The sequence below is a fragment of the Morone saxatilis genome, unplaced genomic scaffold (genome assembly GCF_004916995.1).
Source record: "Morone saxatilis isolate NCDOM2014 unplaced genomic scaffold, NCSU_SB_2.0 Contig19, whole genome shotgun sequence".
Lineage (NCBI taxonomy): Eukaryota > Metazoa > Chordata > Actinopteri > Moronidae > Morone > Morone saxatilis.
In genome coordinates, this window is record NW_023339751.1 from 11,938,236 (window position 1) to 11,957,390 (window position 19,155).

At 40.9% G+C, this 19,155-nt stretch overlaps 3 protein-coding genes across 7 annotated transcripts in view; 2 read left to right on the forward strand and 1 right to left on the reverse strand.

The window, feature by feature from the left end:
* Nucleotides 1-625, reverse strand: part of zcchc24 (zinc finger, CCHC domain containing 24) — a 33,662-nt gene extending 33,037 nt beyond the window's left edge. The window contains exon 1 of the mRNA XM_035664036.1: nucleotides 114-625. Coding sequence (XP_035519929.1) covers nucleotides 114-353 — 240 coding nt within the window. The 5' untranslated portion in view covers nucleotides 354-625. The remainder of the gene's footprint in view (nucleotides 1-113) is intronic.
* A 1,229-nt stretch (nucleotides 626-1,854) lies between these two features.
* On the forward strand, nucleotides 1,855-12,319 carry anxa11a (annexin A11a). Of its 3 annotated transcripts, none has more exons than XM_035663417.1 (15): nucleotides 1,855-2,012; nucleotides 4,311-4,603; nucleotides 5,476-5,558; nucleotides 7,009-7,386; nucleotides 7,573-7,660; nucleotides 7,936-8,030; nucleotides 8,373-8,486; nucleotides 8,750-8,840; nucleotides 9,507-9,586; nucleotides 9,683-9,739; nucleotides 9,855-9,948; nucleotides 10,035-10,130; nucleotides 11,270-11,328; nucleotides 11,425-11,547; nucleotides 11,684-12,319. In XM_035663417.1, exons 2-15 carry the CDS (start codon nucleotides 4,315-4,317, stop codon nucleotides 11,741-11,743), a joined length of 1,707 nt encoding a protein of 568 aa, XP_035519310.1. In that variant the 5' UTR covers nucleotides 1,855-2,012; nucleotides 4,311-4,314; the 3' UTR covers nucleotides 11,744-12,319. The 3 variants fall into 3 exon arrangements, with proteins under 3 accessions (XP_035519310.1, XP_035519311.1, XP_035519309.1); XM_035663418.1 differs by having other exon boundaries at nucleotides 7,153-7,386; XM_035663416.1 differs by lacking the exon at nucleotides 1,855-2,012 and having other exon boundaries at nucleotides 4,303-4,603.
* A 3,105-nt stretch (nucleotides 12,320-15,424) lies between these two features.
* Nucleotides 15,425-19,155, forward strand: part of dlg5a (discs, large homolog 5a (Drosophila)) — a 36,706-nt gene continuing 32,975 nt past the window's right edge. For 2 of the 3 annotated variants that reach the window (XM_035663255.1, XM_035663253.1), the window contains exon 1: nucleotides 15,862-16,165. In XM_035663255.1, coding sequence (XP_035519148.1) covers nucleotides 15,862-16,165 — 304 coding nt within the window. Of the gene's footprint in view, nucleotides 16,166-19,155 lie in introns of all 3 variants that reach the window. The other variant, XM_035663252.1, reaches the window with a different exon arrangement.

Genomic DNA, 19,155 nt, shown 5'->3' on the forward strand with positions numbered 1-19,155 from the left:
TTGGTGCACAGACATGCAACAGATCAACCAACTCGGTGTCTAAACTTTATCCCAGTAAATAAAACCACAGTCTGTAATAACCCCAGAAATGTATGCGGCATGCCATCTTTCACCTCGTTACGCTGCAGCTGAAAGAAGTTGTTGAGATAGTTGGAGTTCAGGGAAGAGCTCAAGTCCGCCGCTGCGGGAGTCTTGCTGAAATTGAGATCCGGGTGGGAAGAGTTGGGTTCGGGTCTGAACGCGTCAAAAGCGCTGGTCTGGTGGGGGTCTTGTAAGGAGAGATAGACCCAGTTGAGAAGCTGCGCAGGCTGGTACACGGAGGCACTCGTGTCTATGGCAGACAACAAGCTCATCTTTCAATTCAAATGGCTAAACTGGATTTTCCACCGCTGATTCTTGGCCTGGTCTCAACTCTTTTGCCGTCTTGCTTTTCGTTCCCGTAACCCCGGCAGATGGCAAGTGCTCCTTTTTTCTTCCCGTACAAGGGGGCCCTGTCCTCCTCACGCCGGGAACCTCGTCCCAGTTAGATGTTACTCAAAAGTCATTGCGCTAACATGTCAGTATAAAAAGTTTTCCCCTGCTCCCCATGGTCCGCTATCTGCCTTTATTGCAGCGGGGCAGAGAGAGGCTCTTTGAATATGTAATGAGGACGGCGCTGCGTCACCGAGGACGCGGACCAATCAGCGTCCGCTTTGTATGAATATTCATGAACTACTGGATAGGACAAATGGTTCATCTGCCTATTCTCTCCAAGCCAACAGCCCTGCTTTACAGGAAGGTTTATAAATATTCAGCCACATCAGACACTGAATTAAACCACACTATGTCTGAGTCATGTGGTTATTTATTACTTACTTATAACTTTTATCATGATATTATATTTATTTTATATGTCCATATATGTTAAACAGTGGTGTGTGTGTGTGTGTAGATAGGTGTTTTGTTTATTCACGGACAGAGGTGAGTTGTGCTTAACTGATCTAATCTAATCTTTGGAGTGTCCCTGTGACTTGTGTTAATGTAGTAAAGGCCCATTTGATCATTAAGTCAACAGTGTCACACGCACACTTGCCAAATTATGTTCATTAATGCCCCTTCAGCCATCTGAAAAGTATATCTGGATGTGTGCAACAAGAAAAAAAGCTGGATCAACCGATCAAATCAGTTAATCAATCAATAAAATAAGCACCTCAACACCAACCCAGGCCTCTCTCAGTGGGAACACTCTACTGAGCAAGTCAAATCCACCAAGGCAACCTAAAGGTGTCAGGCAGGACATAGTATGATATAGAGAAAGCTTTAAAAAGAGCTCCCTCTTGTGGCCAATGCCCTTCTTACACACACACACACACAAACGCACACACAGTATGTGTAACATAATCAATTCTTGCAAAGGTAGGATTAGTGACGTGGAGGAAGGTAAAAATACCACCTCCCTGTTGGTCACTATGGCCACATAACACCCACCCATATAAACCAGTCATCTATGAGGAAGGTTTATATACACACAGTTTATTCTAGTGGTAAAGAATTATTTAATTTACAGACCCCAATTCTAATTATACTTCCGTATCTTTGATTGTTGCTATAAAATTAAACAGTATATAATATATATTAATATATATGCTGATTTGTATATATAACTCATATACTTTATAATCTTATCACATTATTAAGAATTAATAAAGAAAAATGTGTCCGTGTGTCAGTAAACACTTTTTAGTTTTAGCTAAGGTGAGGTCGGTGTGTCACACTTTCCATAATGTCACGGATGTAAGTTAAAGAATGTGCAGTATGTGATAGTATAATAACAGTGAAAACGTGTTTTGTTTGTTGTCACCGTTGGCTGTCACATGACAAGAGGAAGGCTGTCAGTCACTGATGGGTGGGTTCCCTCAAATGGAAAGTATGAGTCCCACCCACACCACTTAAGTTAGTTAAATACAGTCAATACTGCGACTGGTCGTTACAGAAATACGTTTTCCAGGAAGAGACTTTGCAAGCAGAATAAAGTAAGTACTAAAATCTAACAACTAACTCAAACAGGCTGGTATAATGACCGATGTGTTAGGAACACGGTGTAACTTATATTTGGACCATTGGTAACTATGTTTGGAGTCGTTTTTTATGGTCTTAAGATCCTCCTCGACGCTGTCGCTAGCCAGCCAACGTTAAAGCAGATGTACCTTTAGCTTAACCATTTAAGGCTAAAACAATGCTCGTCTACTGTATATTGTCGTAGCTTTATCTTGTTCCTGGAATTGTGTTTGTTTATTTGTTGTTATCCAGCGAGCTAGGGGCATAGAGCTGGGCTCACGGCTGGACGGACCATTATGTTAATTGGCTCAGCTATGTTTCGATAGGATACGTGTACAGGCCTGAAGCAGAGTTGTAATAACAAAGCTAGCCGCCGTTCAAAAACGAAACATTGGTTCATGTTTTGAGCTTAATGTCTGTTCCTCTATGGACTCACATAACGTTAATCTGTTTGTTGTTGTTGCATAGTGTTAAACTTTCAGTGGTCACTAGTGAATGTGTATTAATTAACTAGTAATGTCTTGTGTGTTAGGCCGAACTAGAAATCATCTTAAGTGAGTGACCTGACACACCTAACCCTAGCTTAGCTACAGTAATCGTCACTGTCTTGTAACACCATGGGAGGTTGTAATGACCTCATAATGTTGACTTTAACGTTATATTTTAAAAAGATTTTTGACCCTGAAAAGCTACATTCTTTATTAGCACTCCAGTTCTCAAGCAAATGTGGATGTGCAAAGGTGTTAAAATTTGCAGCTGTGTATTGAGGGTATGTCAGGTAACAGCTTTCTCACCGTTTGAAGTGTGAAAGCGTTTGAACCTGAACCATTTAACCCTGAACTAAACAAACCACATTTGCTCTGACCAAATTACCGTGTTTTAAGGGTTGTTGAATGGGCACTTTACATAAGCGAAAAAACATTTAAAACAACCAGAGTTGACAGCAAAGTGCTGTACAAATTAAAGTGCATGGCACATCAGTAAACACTGACAGAACAAGGCAAGTAAGAACTAAAAACTAAAACCCAATAAGAACAATCAAAAGCCATAGAAAACATGTACATATTGAGTTTTGTCTTAAAATTAACAAGGTTATTTCAAAGCTTTGGAGCTGCTACCGCAAAGGCAGCAGTGGATGAGGAGGAAGTGTAAGAGGTTACATGTATTTACACTTAGACTCTGAGTAAATGTGACTATGGATAACTTTTGTCTACAGAACCTGAAAGTAGCTTAGAATATAAAAAAACCTTACACAGGGGAGCGACCCTGTGAAGCAATAGACTTTTTCACAGTAGCCATTTTGACATGACATAGAAAGGTAAACACAGATGTTACTAGTGATACTAATTAAGCCTCTGTTTAAAAGTCAAATAGCGTCATCTGTATTATTGGTGATACCTGTGTTTATCCTACTATTTCATGTAGAAATGGCTGCTGTGAAAAAGTCTATTGCTTCATAGGAAAGCTTCCCTGCCCTGTGTACTTATTCAAACATAGCAACGTCCGTTTTTTTTCCTCCTCTGTCCATAAAATGCAAAGCAATGGGCTGTTCCATTTAAGTCCACTGATGTCAGTTGTACCATGGAACAAGAAGGCCTCTTGGAACATAGGCATTTCATACAAAGCTTAACCAAAATGAAAGTTTCCTCACCGCCCCACCACCCACCTAAAATGCCTGTGACCCAACAGCCCTGGAAGGAAGAGTTTGCTCTTAATCAGATTACAGTGACAGTGACATTGCTACATTCAAAAGCAAAGGCTGTGGAGGATAGATTAAAGAATCAGCTCACATTAGGAAAATAACTGATAGCGGGAGACTCAATTTCATAGGCCTGAAGTTGCCTTTAGGTGCATATAAAAGCACTATACTAATCAAGGAACCTGCAGACTAGTGACAAGGCAGGCTAGTGTATGCTCGATGTAACAACTAACTATATATTTGTTGTAATAAGAAATACATCATACAACGCATACATTACAAAATGCACCAGTTCTGGAAAAGTCAGATTATTTCTGTCTTAGTCAGTGAAGAATTTTGCCCAGTGGGAAATATGAGGAGGGGAAGGTTTACAGCTGGTTGTGTTTTAAACTTCCACGTTGCTATGTCAGTGCATTGTGTATGTTTAACGGTGCCATTAACCGGTAGCGCTCTGTCTTTGTCCTCAACCAAGTAAAATACATTTGATCTAGGTGGGTGCACAAGATGATACTTCATTTTTAGCAATAGTTCATGTTTGGCAGCTCTTTGATTGACAGTTTTGTTTTATGTTTAGAGCCATGAGCTACCCTGGATACCCCCCTCAGGGAGGCGGATACCCACCACAGCCTGGGGCTTACCCTCCACAACCTGGTGCTTACCCTCCCCAGGCAGGAGGCTACCCGCCACAGCCAAGCGGCTACCCTCCTCAACCTGGTGGCTATCCTCCTCAGGCTGGCGGCTATCCTCCTCAGGCCGGTGGTTATCCTCCACAGGCCGGTGGCTATCCTCCACAGGCAGGAGGCTATCCTCCACAGGCAGGAGGCTACCCACCACAGGGTGGAGGCTACCCACAGGCACCACCACAAGGTAAGTTTTGAGATTGTGAGAAGTTTTGAGAAATGTACTTATTTGCTTACTTGCCAAGAGTTAGATGACTTCAGCCTACCAGCACCTGTGCAGATCACTAACTTTGTCACTACATGTTGTGGTTTTAAGGGGGTTATGTGCTGATCTATTACTTGGCTGGGTACAGTGACTTCCATCACTGTCACACTTACAGTTGTTTTTTTTTGGTATGTATTAAAAAAACGGCATTTAACATGTCAATTAATCAGCTTTAGCTGGTAGTCAGATTGTGTTACTTGTGGACAGAGCCAGTCAAGCTGTGTCTCCGTTTTCAGTCTTAATGCTAAGCCATCGAAGCTGCTGGTTGTAGCTTTCATATTTACTATACAGACATGAGAGTGATATCAATCTTCTCACCAAACTCTCAATGAGAAAGTGAATAACTGTATTTCCCAAAATGTGGTCTTTTAAAGCTGCAAACGGGTTAGGGTTATACATTAAGAGAAAGAGAAGAGAAATAAACGGATATAGATTCAAATCACGGTATTCTGGTGCCTATTTTAGAAAGGGTGAGCCAGTTATGTCATGTTTGTAGGCAACAGGGATCATGGGACTTATAGTTAAGAGTGGAATTTTTTTCCTCCAAGAACAAACAAACCTCGGCTGTTGCTAGGAGAATCAAGTCCCACAGTCGATCGTTCACACAGTAGTCACATTCTGTGTCCAGCACTCTTTCACCTACCCGTTAACCAGTTGGAAAAAGAGGAAAAAGGAAGTTCTAGTAAGGACGCTTATTCCTGTCTCAGACTAATGTTCTCAATTCTTTCAGGCATTTAGTAGCACAATACATCTTCAATTTTCCTGAACAGCATTGTCTTTGTTGTCGGTTACAGGCAGCTGGGGAGGTGGCCCTACTGGTGGATATCCTTCCATTGGTCTTGACAGCTTATCCAACCCTGGATACAACGCTGGCATGGTAAGTTTGGCCTAAAAAAATCCCCTCCACCTGCACGCATATAAAATTCTTAATATATGTGTAATCCAACATCATCAGATTATTGCATTGAATATTCCAGTTAGAATTAATTACACAGCCATTCATGGAATATCACATCGTTTCGTTTCACGGTAAGACTTTTCCAAAGTCTGCATCTTAAAATCCTCAGCGTTGCCATTTTCTTTGTCCGTTTCTCTCTCTAGGCCTCTTGCATGAGAAAAACAGTCACTTCCTTCATTCTTATCCATGTGTCTTAAACCTATCATCTAATGCAACTTTTTACCCCTTTTTACCTTTGTGATTTATTCTCTTTGTCTGTGTTGTATTTTCATTTGTGTTATCAGATTTCCATCTTTTCACATAGCCTGGCCACACTTTGTTTGGATACTTGCAAGTCATGTAACTGGAAGAACTTCAGAACATTGGGAATATTAACTTTAGTTTCTCCTCTGAAGTTAGATCCAGAATAAGGGACATTCACTTACAAATTAGTTAAACATTGATTCATAATAAATAAATTAGGGGTGCACGATAATTATCGGGCCGATAACAGGAAATTATTACGTCATTCCGATAAGTCCGATATCATGACGAATAGCCCCGATAACATATATATCATTTTGTCAGCACGGCAGTGCCCCGCTCCCACTATGAGACCTGAATGGCCTGCAGTGAATGCCTGCGTTCAAGTGACGTTGGCATAATCAGAAAAACTCTTTCTGACTGTGAAAATTCAAATACCCCCTCATGTCGGAAAAGAACTCGTTAACTCGGTCATAATTTTGAATTGATATCCACAGTATTTTTCCACATGTTACACATAAACAATAGAAACATGAACTTAAAAAGGCCGAAAGAACGACTAGCAAACGTGGGAACAGGGAATTTCCGTCACACCGTGAATGCAGCACAGCGTGCTTACGTTTGAAAACAGACAACATGGCGTCGATTGTGTGGGACTTTTTCAAAGTTTATGAAGAAGACAGGTCGCTTGTTATTTGTTAAAATGTTCCAAGCAAGTTCCACGAGGAGGTAAAAGTAGCACGAGCTTCAATACGTCAAACCTCCATTTAAAGAGTCAAAAGTGTTTTTGGGTTTGTTCATAGTATTAATGTCATGATCTTAGGTCATGATCATATATATGTATTTATGTGTGTGTGTGTTATCGGTTATCATTATCGGCCTTTGGGAGCTGAAAGTTAACGGTTATCGGTATCGGTTTAAAAAAAAAAAAGTTATCGTGCATCCCTAAAATAAATGAACATAAATAAAACTAAATTGTATATTTGTATAGGGAGGGAAAAGTATATAGCATGAACCAATGCTAATTAAATCCAAACAAGGTGTGATCAGCTACCTGTGCTTTGCATAAAATCATCTTCAAGTCTCTGTGCACATATTATGAGATGCCAATCTTTTTAAATCACAGGCCAGTCAGATCTCTGCAGTCATGGCGGGTTTTACCTCAAACCCACCCATGTATGCTCAAGCCCCTGGGGGGTACCCACCTGCCCCCCAGCCAGGTGGGTATGGTGCCTTCCCTAACCAACAGTCATATGGCCTGTACCCACAGCCAGGACAACCCCAAGGCCCAGGGATGGGCTACCCCGGTCAGCCTGGCCAGCCTGGCCAGCCAATGCCTGGATACCCCCGTGCACCATCACCCAATCCACCCATGGCTGGTTATGGAGGAGCACCAGCACCCAACCAACCCATGGCTGGTTATGGAGGAGCACCAGCACCCAGCCAACCCATGGCTGGTTATGGAGGAGGAGGAGGAGTCATGCCAGTGGCTCCACCTGTCAATGTAATATAATACTTTTTTTGAGACTATTAAAAAATTTAATATCTGTCATCATATTAGGCTTCTGCTGTTATGTGTTAAATACACATACCGATATACATTTACAGTGTAATGTCTAAAGCAGAATGAACTGCTGAATGAATTTTGTTGAAATAGCAAATTACATAAATTGCTATATTGTTGTCTCAGAGAGGATTCAGGGGAACAATCAGAGACTTTCCTGGAGCTGACCCACTCAAGGATGTGGAGGTCCTGAGGAAGGCCATGAAGGGCTTTGGTGAGTATATGGACGGAGACTTTAGTCAGGGTATGCTATTATTGCTTAGTTGAAGGGTCATAGTCAACTAAGAAGTGTTTAGTTGATCATCGGTAGTCGTCTTTTATGGTCTCTTTCAGGATAATGGGTAAAAAAAAAGTCAGTCTTTGTTTTTGGAAAATTATATACAGATATCAGATACTTGTCATTTTTAAGCATAAAGGAATTGCTTTGAATTGGAAATAAAGTGGACATGTTTTTCTATCTGATTTGACATTGTGAGCTTGTCTGTGCAGGAACTGATGAGCAAGCCATCATCGACTTACTGGGGAGTCGCTCTAACAGTCAGCGTGTGCCTTTGCTCCGGACCTACAAAACCGCATATGGAAAGGTAACAGTCCTGTTCATGCTTGTTAAGTTTGTTGTATGTTGTTAATGTGATACCTGATGCCATTTTCCATGAGGATAGTATCTACTTTTAAAATATATATTGTTTACAAAACAAACACCATTTCTCAACATAGACTCATACGTGGCTGAGTGTGCATTACCTAGCCGTGCATAATGGTGACACGCAAAGAACAGGTGCTAGTGCTGGCAGTAAAATGGAGAGGGGATTGAATGTCCTCAGAGCTCGATATAGCTAGGCCACAGAGCTTCTTGCAGAAAGTTGTTTGCAGCAGCAGCAGTTAATGATGGTTTTGAGTTATTTCAAGCATGTTTCCATTTTCAGGATCTGATTAAGGATCTGCATTCAGAACTGTCTGGAGACTTTAGGAAGCTGGTCATGACCACTTTGAAGTCCCCAGCTGAGCTTGATGCCTATGAGCTCAACAGTGCCATAAAGGTAAATCATCAGGAACACATTATCATTTTATCTGTATTTACTATCTTTTTGTCATCATAGAATGACTTATCATCCAGGTTATTATGCGGTTTAGCATTGTAAACACATTTGCTTACTATCAACATTATTATTATATAATGTTAGAAAGAATTGCATTAGTTGTAGGTTTGACTCACTAAACAAAAATAAACAGGATGAATTTTGGCTGCTACAAGGCCAGAGGATGAGGTTGTCAGATTGTCATTGTTCTGTCTTCCCAACAGGGAGCCGGAACTGATGAAGCTTGTCTGATAGAGATCCTGTCTTCCCGCTCCAACGCTGAAATCAAGGAGATAAACCGGATTTACAAACAAGGTGAGATGCCTCAGGCTAATGCACTGCTTTCCCCTACTGTTCCCTTCTCTTCTCTTTATCACACAGCATCACAACACGGTGTGGAAAGAGTTTATTACATAAGTGGATAAACTCAGTGTATCTAGATTTGGGGGCCACCATAAAATGTGTAAATTCAGATGTCACGGCTAGGAATCTGTTGCACATTAAAATCATGTAGAACTTGCCTTTTTAGTCAATATTGAGAAATTGAAATCTATCAGTTTCATGACTGCAAATACAGAAAGCATTATACATTTGCATTGATTCTTCAGTTTTATGACGCATCTATTTAGTCTTTCAGAGTTGCTTACTATTTTTATCCTTTCAAGCTCATGTAGTAAAGTATGCTAGTGTCCTAGTAAGTTGGGTTGTGGTCACCCTACCTACAGTATGTGCCTGAAAAGCTGCTTGTATTTCAGTCTTCAGTGAAGAGTTTCAGTGCTTCATGATTTGAATGAAGTTGCATAATGTTACACATTTAAAGATTCTAATTGTAAAAACAATATATTGAGATTATCACAAATTTCCGTCGAGTAATATTTTTCACCAGCCTTCAAAAGTCACTATTGCACGAACCTGTATGTTTGTGTGTGCTCTGGTTTTATTTGTTTGATTGTTTGTACTAATAATTTTTTGCCACTTCAGAATACAAGAAGTCACTGGAGGATGCCATTAGTGGGGATACCTCAGGCCACTTCCGCAGGCTCCTGATCTCTCTCGCCCAGGTACAGATATAACACAAATGAATGACCTGTATACCTGATGTCTCTTAGCAACTACTTTCATATTTAATTAGTAATGTTCTGGTTTGTGTTTTGCAGGGTAATCGTGACGAACGAGAAGCTGTTGACATCTCTCTGGCTAAACAAGATGCTCAGGTAAAGACTGGTTCCTTCATGTTCGATGATCATGCATTTATCATCAGCTTGGTAGTTCTTGACCTATCGATTGCAAAGACATGTTGATTTGTACACATTGCTGTTCTCGTTACAGTCCCTATATGCTGCCGGAGAAAACAAGCTGGGAACAGATGAGTCCAAATTTAATGCCATTTTGTGTGCCAGGAGCAAACCCCATCTCAGAGCAGGTATTTTTTACGAAGATCCGTTTTAAAACATATCTGAGGATAATTGAGAATGATAGTGTTTGACGTCTATATGTGTCTTTGTGTAGTGTTTCTTCAGTACCAACAGATGTGCGGCAGAGATATCGAGAAGAGCATCGGCAGGGAGATGTCCGGAGACCTTGAGAGCGGCATGTTGGCAGTGGGTAAGAACACGCACACCTATTCAAGTCTATTTTTAGAGGGGCCACACCCATGTATTACGTAAGTCATTGCGTAAGTCAGAATCTGATCCACATACAGTGAGTTGTTAATGACGTGTGTAGAGGCTTGTCTGCAGTACATGTTTGACGTAACATTTAACCATTAACATTTTCCATGCTCATTATGTTACTGTATTACTGTTATCGTAGAACACTTAAGTAAGTAAATGTAGTATTGGAGGAAGAGGATGCTGTTAAATGCATAATCTTTGTTTTTTCCTTTTTTGCCAACATTTCTCAGGGTTATGGTACAGTAACTTGTTTTTAGATTTGTTCATTTTATTTGACTCTTTTCATGGTTTTTGCACATCCGGTCTATATGTTTTTCATTGTGAGGTGGTGTGGGCTGCAGTGTATGCCATCGTTTTTGATGCTGTGTTTCATTTTACTCTTCTGGGCAATGTTTCTGATTTCAAATTTTACATTTTTACAAAATATAACTTGCTTTAAAGCTGCATTAATCAATATGTGGCTAGTAAGAGGAAGAAAATCCCAGAAACAAGGTAACAAATACATCCCTGACTTAATATCACCTTTATAAAGATATTGTGGCTCACCTATAAGCAAACAGTTGCTTGCACATCTACACTTCAGACACAGCAACATGATCACCCTATCAGGGTCATGTTTCCCTCCCCACCCGATGAATGTAACTCTAATATTCACTCTCCTTATAGCTCTGTTTTTGTGAAAAATATCTGGGTCATTAGCTGCTAAAAGTTTGACTTTTTCCATCAGTTACTGAAGTTTCAGCCATTTTGTGCTAGATAGACAGTGTGCAATGGGTAAACCTAACCACATGGTAAATCTGCCATTACAAGAAATTTTATTGAATATATTTAATTGAATATTGATTCATGCAGCTTTAAATTTGCTTGTTGCCATTCTGTTGTATTCTGTTGGTGTACACATTACTCGGTTTTTCATAGTTCACTTTTCAGATGGCACACAAGTAAAGTTGACCTCACCTTGCAGTGATAAATATTAGAATGTGTGTGTGTGTGTTGTTTGTATGGAAAAGAAAAAAACAAAGTATAAATTAATTGGGCTTGTTTTGGTAATAAGTATTTTCTCTATTTCAGTGAAGTGTATTAAGAACACACCCGCCTACTTTGCTGAGAGACTTTACAAGGCCATGAAGGTGAGACACCCTGTTTGTTGGGTAGTCATTTTCTATATGTTACTATTAAGTGGAGCATCATGTTTAATTTATCATCCTGTGTATGCATGTGTTCAGGGAGCTGGGACCAAAGATAAAACCCTGATCCGGATCATGGTCTCCCGTTCTGAGGTTGACATGCTGGATATTCGCCAGGAGTATGTCAAAAACTATGGCAAGTCGCTGTACACAGACATCTCTGTAAGTATCTTCGTCATATATTGTATTTCAAATAAATAACCCTCGAGCTGGATGGATGATTTAAAACCAACAAGTACACGTGATTTTGTGAGACAAAGGTCTAACTAATTTGCTTATGCATTTGTTTTATTGACAGGGAGACACATCAGGAGACTACAAGAAGCTCCTACTGAAGTTCTGTGGGGGTAGTGACTGAAAAGGAAACAGAGTCTACTATATTATAGAAACATTTTCTATAAAAATAAGTTTTCTGCCATATCTATATGCACTATACACAAACCTGCATGCCATGCCATTGCTCTCAATACAATGTTTACTTAGTTTTAAGATGATATTGCTACATATTGTTTCTTTTCTACATGCACTATGCACAAAAGTTTTATATTTTTCACTTGTCATATCTTTGCTGGAGTTAAATATAAAGGCCATACAATCGATTTGCAAAATATTACACTTGAATTTTTAGAGCTGTATATTTTATTTTACTTCAATTGTGCCAAAATGAACGTTTTTTTAGCTAATTTCCTGATGTTCAGCAATGTTGAATATAGTACGGGACACGGGACATAGAATACATTGCAGCTAAGTACCAAAGTTGTCAGTTAATGTTTGCCATTGTATAATCTCTTCTATAGTTTGTCTACCCTTAAGTACTTTTTCTTTATTGTAGTTGTCCTCTGTCTGCTGCAGATGCATTTGTGTATCGTATACCTGTCATGTAAAAGCATGTAAAACTCAAACATCACATTTCATAAATTGTTGGTGGATTTTATCCCTGTGTCTCAGAAAATAATTACTGAAAACTGACACTGGAAGTTGTCGAAGTTCATTACTTACAAAATACATTTAAATTGTGTGAAACATATAACAAAGAACATACGAACACAGGCCTTACTTAGATACAGATGCCCCTCTAAAATTCAATGTCTCATATCCCTTCACTGGTTCACAAGCAAATAAATCCCTAGGTGCAATACAATTGTTCATCAGATGGCTTACTAACCAATTATAATATCCAAAACAGTCATGACCTTCTCATGACTGCACTGATATTGTTAGCACTTGGTAATAAACTCAGTTTGCCTGTAGAGGGCAGTGAAGTCTTCAGCCCCTACAGCTGAATTTCAACAAGCAGATCTCCTTACAAATTCTCTTTGAAGAATATGAATCATTATATAATGGCATTAGATCAATATCCGTGTTCACAATTCAGTTTAAATTATTTGACAACATTATAAACAAGTGTCTTCATTCTGACACTGAATATGTTGAAGGTCCCACAGTCAATGCCAAAACCCAGTTGGTAAACACAACATTTTACTCAATCAATACATATACATCATTTCTCTATCCTTAAGGGGTTAAGGCCAGCGTGCGTGGCTGCACATGGAGCTCTCCATGCCTTATTACATCCTGTTGGCTTCGCTTAAAATGCTGTTGAACACACTTGACTGTAGGGACGTGGCTCTGCGTTTGGCTGGCTATAGTAGTGTGTGTTAACTGCACTACGATCAATATGTGAGGAGGGGAATTGATGGCATCCATAAAGCTGCCTTGGCCACTTTAAGCAAGTCTAGCATGTCTGCAGTGCTGTCAGGGTGAACCCTTGGGTAACAGCCATGCTGGAAGATTCATTTTTGATCACATCATTTTAAAACTGACCAGACATGGCAGGAAAGGCTTGAGGGCTTTTAGATAGAGGTTTAGATTACTATAACTACCATTTTAATGAAGATGAAATGCGATTAGATCAGTTTTGACAAGATAATTTAAACATTGTTATATGAGTTTTATAAAGTAATTTCAAAGTGTTTCAGCATGTCTCTGCCAACAATGCAGTTTTGATATCATCATGATCAGAAACCTCCCATTTGTTGTAGGCATCCAGCTGAAGGCTGTGTAATTCACTGTTAATTAAAAACCAGGAATTGCCTAATTTAATGTCTATTATAACTCCTAATTATTTGGAAATCCTCTCATGGTGCCTTAAGGTCTGAGGTATTGTTTGGAAATGATGGCTTTCCATTAAAATGTCTTAAGAAGTATTATGATGATAAGCAACAAACTTAGTCTCTTCTAACATGTCGTCAATGACTCTTTTTTTAATTGTCCCTTCAAAACGTTGAGAACACTATTATTTTCTAATGCTTTTTCCTTTACGAATGGAGATACAATAGACGTACCATTGTTGAGTATGAATTATGTATAGATGCAGTAAAAAAAATGTCTAAAAAATGAACAAATAATAAAGTCATTATTTTGCCATCCCAGACAACCTTCCATTAGCTAGATCTCTATTCAGACAGGCCATAAAAAGATCCATAAAATGTACTGTTTCAGACTATTTGGCCCAGGATAAATGATGGATATGCTTGCTGACAGTCTGTTCAATAAAAGATAATGCTATTATCTTCCCTGATCCGGGCTGTCTGATAAACAAATATGTTTAATAATATTTCAGTAAATTATCAGACAGCTAGAAACACCACCCCTGTTGTCTAAATAATAAACTCGTTCATACCCCCAAGATAAAAAGCGTCAGGCTGTCTTCTCTATTCAAATGTGTGTCCTCGGAAGTAGGGTACAGACACAGCCGTCCAATCTGTGTCAGCAGTGGGGACCTGCTTCCCTTTGATATGAATGAATTGTAATTAATTTTTCAGGGGAGAGCACATGGTTGCACAAGCTATGGAGCCAGCATGGCAGGGAAACAGAGAGAGGGGGAGAGAGAGGGAGAGAGTTGTAGATGTCACAATGAGATTCAGTGCATGCATGAATAAGGTCACGGTTTGAGAGGTATGCCTGCAGACGCTTGCCCCTGTGCCAACAGTCTTTATTCAGCTGTAGACTGAAAGCAGAGTGCATCCATCATCATCATATTGGATTTCACAAATCCTACTCAAATACACGTGTTGCTTATATGTTCACGTATGGCTGACTGCCCTCTTCTATCTTATCCAACACACAGATACTGAATGTTCTGCTGCTTGGATATAGAAACAGTGGAAACCTAGAGCACAAGCCTGTCGCTACACCAACAATATTATGCAGGGACTGAATACAATCCTTATATTTTTAACACTGCTTTAGCATTTTTCCTAAATAAAACTCTTCATGTACTCAGTGAGGCTGATAATTGATTAGGGTTCTGCTGATTTTATGTGATGAGAATTTTTGAGACATAAATTAATCTAATGCACTGTGGTGATAAAGTGAGTTGCATCACACTGATGGGGTTTATACAAGGACAACAGATAACCAGTAGTGGAAGTAGCACTACTGCAATATAAAAATACTCCATTACAAGTCAAAGTTCTGCATTGAAATAGTATACAAAGTCAAATAATGCAGAAAATGGCTCCTGTGAGTCTTTATTATCTTACTGGATAATTATTACTGTTGCATTGGTCTGTAAGTAACATTAGACAGTCATATTCGGTCGCAATTTAGCTATTTAAAAATATATATTTTACATATTGCGAGGTAATGTAATCTGTCTAATCATTATATTTTATAAACTCTTCATGTGTTTTGTATGTAAAATGTATATCTGTATACTACCAGAATCAGAATCCTGTAGCTTTATTGGTCAAGGATGTGAACACACACAAGGAATCTGACTGCAGATTGGTTGCTTTACCGTAAGGATGGGGTCATTGTTTACCCACCTTAAACACTACGTCGACGTTTTCTAATACATTACCAGATTTTCATGCAAATAGTCTCCATTCTCATTTTTTCCGCCTGGGATTTTCGACGTACTACAGGGTGATGTGTACGCCCATTGAAGAAATAGGTGTGTTTTTATAAAAACCCCGCCCCATTTTCCCTTATATGGCCATTGAACGGCACGTTGATTGACAGCGGGTAGCAGCTGCTGAGTTGCTCAGACATGGCGGAGGATACAGTGTAACTGAGGATCCGCGGCGGAGTTACGTGAGTTTCCCCAGCAGTTGAGTCGTCAAAGGGCGCATTAAATGATACACCAGAGGAGGACAATGTGCTCGGCTAAAGCGTACTCTGCGGGGAAGCAAAAAACAACCGCAACTGCCACACACGAGTAAGATGGAAAAATGTATCGCTGTTTAGTGCAGTCAACAGCCTTGGGCAACAAATATGGCTTCTTGTGGCTTTTTCAATATGCTATAAAAATTGATCTCGCGTGCAAGCTAATGCCGTGGTGGCTCCGGCTAACTTCTGCAAGCCGCGGTAAGTTAAGTTCAGTAGTCGCTCGGTACTTTTGATCGGTGAGGATATTACATCCACTTGGCCGTCTGGGTTAGCTGGGAAGCTACGGAACTACAGCAGATAGCAATGGAGCCAAAGCACAAAGAGTTGCTAGACCAGTGCCACCAGAACTTGTTGGAGTCCATAACAGATGCGGACCGGGTGATCGAGCTGCTGATAGTTTCTGGTACCTTGAGCCAACTCGATAGGTTCGAGCTGGACCAGAACTGTTCGTCCAGCGCCGAGAAAGTCGATCACCTTTTGAAGATGCTGATGAACAAGGAGAGCGACCATTTCCTCGACCTGTGTGTGGCCCTGGAGAAGGCATACCCTGACCTGTACGCTGCCCTGTTCAGCAACAACGGCGGAGGACCTGTGGACCACTCCACCGGTAAGAGCTGCACCACTTTACTACCACATAAAATAAAATGATAGGAAAAGAAAGGGTTCGTGTGAAGGTTGCAAGGGGCATTGCATCGGCGTTCCTTCCAACGTGGCTGCACATTTGTTATCTGCACTCAGTGAGTCTGTTTAATGTGCAACAACACAATGCACTAGCCTGTATCTTTAAACGGAATATTAACTGTGGCCTGCAGATCTAATGCACAGCTTGTGATTAATTCCGCCAAGGACTCTTCTGTCATTACTGTCAGCCATCCTGCTCTTAACAGGCTCTTTCCCAGTCACTGCATATACATGGATTACACAGCCACGGTGTAGAGTTGGTCAGGTCAGGTATTGTGTATGTGGGATGATTTCTGCTAAATGTAGCCTGGGGTGTTTGGGCATTAAGAAAAACCCCTAAGATTAATTCACTGATGTCCTATACTGAAATGGTTATGGTACATTAGGTAGCCTGATTTGTTTCCATGACAACAGGCGTGCAAGTGACATGTTGATGCATATCAACCTGTACATTGGTGTGTGTGTGCAGCCCACCCATGCATGCCTACAGACCTAAAGCAATGTGTAGATCAGTCTGCGTTCCCATGTGGGGGAGAAAATCATATTGGTATCCTAACATAACAGATGCAACCAGATTTATCTCAAACGGTGCGTTAATGCTACATTATGTTATTTTTTTTGGGACGTTTTTGGGCTTGTGTCCTCGCAGCAACTGCCTCCACTTCAGCAGTTTTGGTTGTTGTTGCAGAGACAAAGGGCAACCAAGTGTAAAAGCCTTGTCTAGTTTTGCCTGTTTTGCTTTGTCTGAATGACTGAAGCCAGTGGCTTACTCACAACCAGCGCCATGCCCTCGGGGCCTGAATGCAGGATGAGCCTTGAGATCCAAAAGTGGGGAGGAGATGCAGAGCAATGCTTCTTCTCCTTGACATATTCCATATGTAAAACAACCACGTGGGCTATCCTGCAAATCATTTCGACATAGCTGAAGATTTATTTCAAACACGCATGGCTGTGGTTTTTTTTGGGGCATTTTGCTTTATTGACAGTGACAGTAGAGGAAGACAGGAAAGGCAGGGGAGAGAGAGGGGATGACGTGCAGCGAATGGCCCGGGCCAGGCTTGTACCTGGGACTGATCCTTGGTATGTGGTAAAAGCTCCACCATGTGAGCTCCCAGAGTGCCTGGCTATGTGCTTTTTTTTTTTTTTTTAAATTTAAAAATGTCATCCATAGTTTACAGCTGCCAAGTTGTAGCGAGTCTGTCTACTTCTAGGAAGCAGACCTGAGGTAATGCTGAGTTGGTATCTTGCTGCTCTGCTGACTGGGTCGCCAATGCTTTCTTAAGCTTCATTACTTCCTTGTACTAAGTGTTGCTACCTGCGGAATAACACTCAAGCTGAAATACTCTGAGGCACTTTGACAGTTGTTTACCTGTGAGCAGAAGCAGAAATGGGTCCCTCTGTTGGTCCCCTTGACTCTGGCTGGACTTGACAATTTGGGCTTTTCTTCACACACCTTTTTATAGACTATAGCACTAGGGCCTCACAGTTGACATGCCCTGTACTGGGAGAGAGTGAGTACCAGTTGTGAGTCTGTCTAGTCAGCCTGTGGTTATTCAACAGAGGATTAGGCCCTGCTCTCTTCTCTCTGGTGTAAACTCTCTGTCTGCGAGACAACACTTTATCGTGCCTCCACAGTTCTCTGTATTAGCCGTCACGGTCTTGGCTCCCTATGTTTTGACTCGAGTGTTTTTTTTTTTTAATGTGCTTTTTATTATCTTTAGTGTAGTGATTCGGCTGATGCGATTACTGCGTTTTAACCACACTTGCGAGAGACCGACGACAAGCCACTCGCAGAGCACCTCCAGGCAAAAGAGGCTGGTAGAAACAGCACATAGGGATGAAATCTTCAGAGCCCTGGTGTGTCTGTGAACAACGCAGAGTGTGTGTGAGGGGAGGGAATATGAGTGTGTGATGAGTCTTGCTGATAGCAACCTGCTCTCAAGTCATCCTCCTCTCATGCTGCCTGCCTGCTCTTGTTCTCAGATGTGCATCCTTTGCCAGCTGAGGCTCCATACACGCACTCTTGTGAAATCATCCAAACTCCAAAGAAACATCCGTACCCCAAAGGAAAATAATACAGATGCGCACACAAATACTCAGGCTCTTTTTTTATTAAATTATGAAATTATTAGTGTTTTGCTGGCAAACTCTAACACATTTGCTGTAGAGAACATACAAATAATTCATTATTTAGCCTGTTTTGTGCATCAGTATGCTTGGGGACTGTGGCTCACTGTTTCAAAATAAATTCTCTAACTCTGATTCAAACTGCAGAGCACAACATTCAGAGTACGGAGTATGACTGGAGTTTTGTTGCAGAGCGAGAGCACATTTCTGCGTTTTCAAACTGAATTGAATTAATTTCATAAATCCAAGTGGCTGCAATCAAGCTGATTACACGCCTCGGGTTGGGCGCTCATCCCCTACGTACGCTACATGGACAGTATTCTACCTGAAGGAATAGAGCAGTAGAAGAGATGCACCTGCACATCCCCCTTCGCTCTTTTCAGATTCAATGGACTGTTACAGTGATTTAAACTCACTCTGAGAGGAGGGCAACACAATTCTCCCTGACAGGATGCAACGTCCACAATCTTCTTCTTCGCTGTCTGTTGGTTTCTTGTTCCTGTGCTTTTGTCTTTCCTTTTCACTCACCGTCCATCCCTCTTGACTTTCTTTTCTTTCTCTTTTCTCTGACTCATTATATTTCTTTCGCCTGCCGAGTGGCTTCGTTCCTCCACACGCTTAAATAGAGGGACACGCCGAAGAGACAGAGGAGGGTGATAGAAAGAGGGGAGCAAGAGAGAGGGAGACAACAGGCCTTTTGTTGAGAAGTTGAGCAGGCCCAAAGTGCCCAGTCAGCAGCTTGCTCTGTGTACAGCAGCCTAGAACATAGGCCTGTGTGTGTGTGTGTGT

Bases quoted from the DNA above. Each gene is read 5' to 3' on its own strand.
- anxa11a (XM_035663416.1), top strand. From the start codon at position 4,303: ATGTTTAGAGCCATGAGCTACCCTGGATACCCCCCTCAGGGAGGCGGA. The intron at 8,031-8,372 runs GTAACAGTCCTG...TTCCATTTTCAG, and splicing joins ACAAAACCGCATATGGAAAG to GATCTGATTAAGGATCTGCA. The intron at 9,587-9,682 runs GTACAGATATAA...TGTGTTTTGCAG, and splicing joins TCCTGATCTCTCTCGCCCAG to GGTAATCGTGACGAACGAGA.